At 55.5% G+C, this 6,348-nt stretch overlaps 1 protein-coding gene across 3 annotated transcripts in view; it reads left to right on the top strand.

The window, feature by feature from the left end:
- Positions 1 to 2,553: 2,553 nt before the first annotated feature.
- Positions 2,554 to 6,348, top strand: part of Wfdc1 (WAP four-disulfide core domain 1) — a 20,131-nt gene continuing 16,336 nt past the window's right edge. For all 3 annotated transcript variants that reach the window (XM_029561028.1, XM_008827914.3, XM_017796867.2), the window contains exons 1-2: positions 2,554 to 2,686; positions 2,791 to 2,993. In XM_029561028.1, coding sequence (XP_029416888.1) covers positions 2,569 to 2,686; positions 2,791 to 2,993 — 321 coding nt within the window. In that variant the 5' untranslated portion in view covers positions 2,554 to 2,568. The remainder of the gene's footprint in view (positions 2,687 to 2,790; positions 2,994 to 6,348) is intronic.

Below are 6,348 nucleotides of genomic sequence, written 5' to 3'. Positions count from 1 at the left end.
AGGGATCATTGTTAGCACTGGAAGGAATTAACTGTGAGCCACCGCTCCTCAGTTCTGAATACCATAGATGAACTGGTGTCTCAACCCAAGAGCATTTATTAAGCTTCTAATGTATACTCGGTCCTCTGGCGTTGTATGGAGCAGAATATGTTAGAGTTTGGTCACACCTGGGGACCTGGGACGGTAGACCTAGCTCTGGGGACCACCCATCACTAAATCCGAACAGAAAGATTCCTTGTGGGGTCAATTAGGATGACGTTCACCCCAAGCACCCACTGGATACATACGCAGACCAGGCCAGAGGCTGGAAGCAGCTGGAGAAGGTGCCAGCACAGCCTTGGGGAGCCTGCATGCCTTTTGGGATTCCCACCTTCCTCTGTCTGTTGTAACAAATGGCCATGTGTTGCATAGCTTGCCCAAGAGCCTGCTGCCTCAGTGAAAAGACTCAGCTCTATATGCTGATGGGGGTTGAGGGGGATGGGGGGGTGGAGGAACCTGAAAGTTTTGCTGTAATTACTCTTTTTTTTAAAACCATATTCTTTGTGGACAGACACAAATCACACTTATTAGCAGAAAGACTACATAATGTGTCTACTGTCTTAGAATTCAGAACAGAGGACCTGATGCGGTGGGGCGGGGGGGGGGCAGCAAGGGAGGGTTAGCAGTGAGGTCAAGGTTTAGGATGGGGTCTGTGGGTACAGATGGCTTCAGGGAGGAGGAGGCAGCAGCAGAGGCTGAGGTCTGAGGCTCTAGGGCACCACGAGTGGTTATGCATTTTCCTGTAACTGTACAGCCCTAAACAGAAGCTAGTGTGTTGGAGCAATCATGGATTCTGTTTGACCCTGGGGCAGTCTGGGGTGAAATCACAAAGTACAAGGAAATGCTCCATTTGCCCCTTTTCAAAGTGCTGTGCATGTGTGAGATGGGGCTGGAGAAATGGTTCAACTTGCAAGTGAGTTCTAACCTCAGAACACACAGGTAAGAGGTTGGGCACGGTGAGGTGTGTCTGTAATCCCAGTTCCAGGCAGGCAGAAACAGGAGGCTCCCTGGCTTTGCTGGCCAGTCAGCCTTGAAGAGTTCTGGAACACTGAGAGACTCAAAACAAAAAGACAAAAAACAAACAAACAAACAAAAAAACCCAGCTGGGTGTGGTGGCGCACGCCTTTAATCCCAGCTCCTGGGAGGCAGAGGCAGGCGGATCTCTGTGAGTTCAAGGCCAGCCTGGTCTACATAGTGAGTTCCAGGACGGCTGGGGCTACAGGGAGACCCTATTTCAAAAAAGACCAAAAAAAAAAAAAAACCCAAAACAACCAATAAGATGGAGGGGAATGTAGAATGTTGTCCTCTAGCCTGTAAGCATGCACGTGTGTGCACACAGACACACACAGGCAGAGAGAGAGAAGACAGAGAGAGATGACAGAGAAGAGAGACAGAGAGACAGAGGCACACAGTATGTGATTTATCCTTAGGACGGACGGCATTTGGAGTACTCACGTGTCACATACACGCTCACAGGTCCCGTGACTGTGCTGGATGGAGCAGTTGTGGGAAGGGGACCCCCAGCGTACCTCCATCAGGCACCCAGGTTTTAACCTACTGCTAGCAGAGGTGACTCCAGAGTGGGTAAAGAAGGAAAACAGAGACCACTGGTGCGGGGCTGCTGTCTAGTGTGCAAATCAGAGAGTCTGGGCTCTAACCTGCACAGCTGTGCATGGGCAGGAGGCCCTGGGTCTCAGCTGGCAAGGGACATGGCCTCTCTGCGGAGACCGGGGTCAAGCTGTGATGGAGGCCTGTTGGGAGGAAAAGCCTTCCAGGCAGGGAGCTGGGAGGCCTGGCAGAGGCCCGAGAGGTCAGGCGGGGGACACAGCGTCATCCTGGCTCGGGGAGGGGTGCTGGTGCTCAGGCAGAAGCCAGGCCACCCACAGAGAGACACAGGACTGGGGCCAAGAGCTTGCTGTCCAAGAATGTGGTGTAGACACAAGTAGAGAGGGACTAAGGGAGGGAAGTGCCTGGGGCCCTTGGGGAAAAGGGGGATGGACCCACCTTTGGGGATGCACACTGTACAGGTGCCACCTTACCGGCTGCCCTCGGCCTCACAGGGTGTGCCGAGGTGCTCAGGCACTGCAGGGGGAGTCAGCCATGTGCCCCCGTGACCTACTAGACCTGGGATCACACCTGCACTCCACCCTGTCACCTGACCTCAGAGCAAGCAGGAGCCTCCTTCCGCCTCTACACCCACATCTCCGATCCACCCTGCTTCAGTGTGTGGGGACAGAGGAGGGGACGTGTTGGTGGCAAGCAGGTGCTGTGTGGCTCCCGAATCTCAGGCACCCTCAGGGTGGAGGTGATGCATCACTTTACTGCACAATCCCACAGTCTATTGCACACTGGAGCCCAGAGTCAAAGGCGTGAGTCACATCCCCACAGGGGCCCATAGGCTCCTTCAGCCCCCTGTCCCCACCCCTCCCTCAGCATCTTCCAAAGCTACCCCTGGGACAGACAGTCCCCATTGGCGCTGAGGAGAGCTGCCAGCAGCCCAGCAGAGGAAGCGGGTTAGCAGGGAGTGGCATGCCTCTCCCTGCCACGGCCACGTCGCCAGCCTGCCAGTGCCCCCTCCTCCCTGTGCTCCGCCTTCAGAGCTGCCTGGCCTGTACCCACCCGGGCCACCAGAGCCAGAGGTTGCAGGGTGGGCTAAAAATAACCCAGGGCCTGTCCACCAAGGAAGGGGGCAGGTGTTGGCTGGGGATGTAGGATCCCAGGGTCTGACTGTACTTCTGTTCCTCCCCCAAGCCCCACCCAGTTCCAGGGTCCCTCCTCCCGGCTGCCCCTCTGCCTTCTTTCCCAGGCTGGAGAAGTCACTGGCCCTGGAGGAAACGCCTGCCACTGGCCTCGGGATGGGCAGCGGGAGGAAAGTCCTCTGGGCTCTGGCCGTGCTGCTGCTGGGAGCTGGCTCTGCTCAGGACCTCTGGGGGACGTCGCTGCAAAAACCCCGAGTAAGTGCCAGTGGATGGGATGGGGCGGGTGGCCTCTGTGGGAGGGAGGCAGCCTGGGGGACACAGGTCCCTAGATGGGGCGTCTCTCGGCTCTCCCCAAACCCCACAATGAGGGGCGTCTCCTCTGAGCTTCGGGGCATGTGGTTGGCAGATGGGACCCCAGAGGTTGCCTGAGGTCCCTGGCCTGCCAGCAAGGGAGAGTGGCCCCACCTTGCTTTTGAAGTTTGACAGCAGCACCCTTTTTTCTGAAAAGCAGAATCTAAGAAAAAAGCCTCGGGACTCAAAGGAGAGTGTTAGGTCCCCTCTCAGCATGTGAAACGTGTTCATATGGTGACATGTGCATACAGGAAACGTTCAGTTGAAAGTTTTCTAGGCAAAGCTCTATGTGGTGTCCTGCAGGTAGGAGGTGGAGGGACCCTCTTCCCGGTCAGTTTGGCTAGTGTAGCTGGCCACTTTGGCTTGGGCTCCCGATGCTGCCCGGTTTTTCTGTGGATTCTGGGGATGGGAACTCCAGTCCTCAACGCCGTACCGCAAGCTCTGTACCCACTGAGATACCTCCCCAGCCCCCAAATTGCTGTTTTGACAGGTGCTGTTTGACAGGCACTGTCCTAGCCAGGGGATGTGTCTGCTGGGCCCCTGCCTGGGGTGTTTGCACCTCGGTGAGGGCAGCAGAGAGTGAAGGAGGGGAAGTCGTGGCATGGGAAGCTGTAGCGAGTGGGAGCTTTCCAGCACTGAGGAAACAGCCAAGAAGGGCAGGTGTGGGGTGGACACCTCCCGAGGGAGCAGACCAAGGGGACCATGAACCTCGGCTGACACCCTGCATGCAGGTGGGTAGATGGGAGCTCTGGAGGTAAAGCAGAATGCCTGTTGCATTTCATAGCCTCAACTCAAAGAACTGTAGAAGCGATCAGTGTGTGCCTTTGGGACAGAATGCAGGTTCCTGGGACGAGGACTGTTGTTCCTCAGGTCCTGCCAGGTGCCTGCCATCAAGATGGCATCTGGAACGTTCTTGAGGGTGAATTGTGAACAATGAGCATAGAAAAGTGAGCAGGTGTGACATTGCCCAGGAAAGTCCGGACGCAGGGGCTTCTAGGACTGGAGACACTCACTCACTTGGGACTTTGAAGGATGAACAGGAGTTTGCCAAATGGAGAAGAGGGAGAGGGTAATAGTCAATGACCCCAGCATGGAACAGGGAAACCACTCTGTACCAAGGCTAACTGGGCTTGAGATTCACACTCTCCAGGCTGGGTGACGTCTTCTGGGAAGGGAATAGGAGATCACAGGAAGGAAGTTAGTGAAGCAGTTTGAGGTGTAGCTCCTGTGAGATGGGGTAACCAGCAAGGGCTTCCTGGAGGAGGTGGACATTGCAGGAGGCTGAGCTGAGGTTCAGAGGCCCAAAGCGTCATCTAGAGACCCTGTGGGGCTGGGGGGTTGGGTCAGGCAGAGGGAAGCTGACTGCAAGGAGGGCCTCCAGCAGGCCAGTCTCGTATCTTGTGCTGCTGTTGGGCACAATCCCTGGGTTCGGTATCATTGGTAGGCATCAGCTCTTCCCCATCGCTCAGACAAATGGGGGCGGGGAAGGGAGGAGCCCCGGCTCTGACTCAGGCTGGGCTTAGGGGTCATAGACCCCTCTGAGTCACCTCTGAGTGACTGTGCTGCCCTGGGCCTTTTGCTGTCCCTCTCTGGGTCTCAGATCATCCCTTGGGAAATGTTGAGGAGGACCCAGGGTGTGTGGGCAGGTTGGAGAGTGTGGACTGATCTCAAGAGTATCTGTCTCTCACCATCCTTAGGGCTTTTATATAGCTTGGGGAGGGAGGGGCCTAGTGAACTGGTCAGTCTCAGGGACTTCCTGACGCTATGACTTGTTTACTTCCTGGGCTTAAGAAACCTCCTTGCAGGAAAGGGTGTTTCACTTCTCTTTAGAGCATCCTGCTTGGAAATGAGCTTCCCTCTGGATAAAAGGTTTTATCCCTGAGGAAATTGCTGCTCAGCACCAACAGGGCCCTGAGGGGAAAGGGAAGAAGGGAAGTAGCCCGTACCTGCTCAGGGGTAAGGCCTCCTAAAGCCTTACTCCGCAAGCCTCACTTGGTGCTGGGTCCCTGGGGGCCATGGGGGCTGGTGAGGGCTGGAAACCCAGTCTCCAGATCTCCAGACTTGCCCCTTCAGGGGAGCCAATTTATTAAACAGAGCCACAGCTAAAAGTTTACTCAGGTACACGTTCAATGGGTTAATTCATTATAGCCTGATCTGGAATGTTCTCCAAAGACCCATGTGTTGAAGGTCTGGGATCTAGCACGGCAGTGTTCCAGGTGATTGACAGGTCAGAGTCTTGGGGACCCGATGGGTTAGTCCACTGAAGGACTCATAACCTCATAACCGAATGGACTAACAGGAGACTGTGGGAACTTGGTTAGAGGATGAGGTCATGGGGCTGACCCTTGAAGCCATAATTTGTCCTGCCTCTTCCTCTCTGCTTTCCTTGTGCTTTCTGGCCCTTGAGGGGTGAGCAGCTTTCCTCTGCCATGCTCTTACCAAGATGCAGTGGGCCAGCAGGCCTGGGTGTGGAACACTGAGCCCTGACAAACCTTCCCTCCCTTCGGCTGATTTGCTTGGGTGCTTTGGTCCACTGACAGAGTGCTGACTGGCGCACAGCTGGGAAGGGAGCGCTCAGAGGTGCATTGTGCACCGAGCACTTTCCTGTTTGAGTTTCCTCAGTGCCCCTGGAGTTCACAGGTCTGGACCTGAATGGGCTCACCAGGTGATGCTGTTTATTTTTCCTCTCTCCTCTTTCAGTGATCTCATGCTGGTGGCCTGAAGTCAGCCGCACTGGGGTGGGCAGCCCAGGCCACCGAGGACATGGTTGTTAATCCTTGACTGGTGCTACTGCTTACATCCTTCCCCTGGGTCTTCTCACCTATGAATGTGCCCTCCAGCGGAAGTGGCTTGAGTCTAGGGACCAGCCTTTGGTCAGAGCGAGGCTGGTTCATTTCCTGAGCGGCTCCCGGGGTTGACAGACAGGAGTATCATCCTTGTCTTCCCAAGTGAGGCCAAGAGGGCCCAGCCTACTTCCTGGTGGTAGACTTGCCTCCTCTCCGAGCCTCAGTTTCCTCATCTGCAGCATGGAACATGGCTGCAAATGCTTTGTGGGTGAAAAGACCAGAGCTGGGGCTGGAGAGGTGGCTCAGTGATTAAGAGCACTGGCTGCTCTTGCAGAGGACCTGAGTTTGGTTCCCAGCATCCACACGGTGGCTAACAACCATCTATAACTCCAGTTCCAGGGGCTCTGACGCCCTCTCCTGGCCTCCAAAGGCACCAGGCATGCAGATGATACACTTATATACAAATACAGACA

The sequence above is a fragment of the Nannospalax galili genome, unplaced genomic scaffold (genome assembly GCF_000622305.1).
Source record: "Nannospalax galili isolate Female #2095 unplaced genomic scaffold, S.galili_v1.0 scaffold933, whole genome shotgun sequence".
Lineage (NCBI taxonomy): Eukaryota > Metazoa > Chordata > Mammalia > Rodentia > Spalacidae > Nannospalax > Nannospalax galili.
Note: the sequence above shows the minus strand (reverse complement) of the source record. Positions and strands in the feature narration are given on the sequence as shown.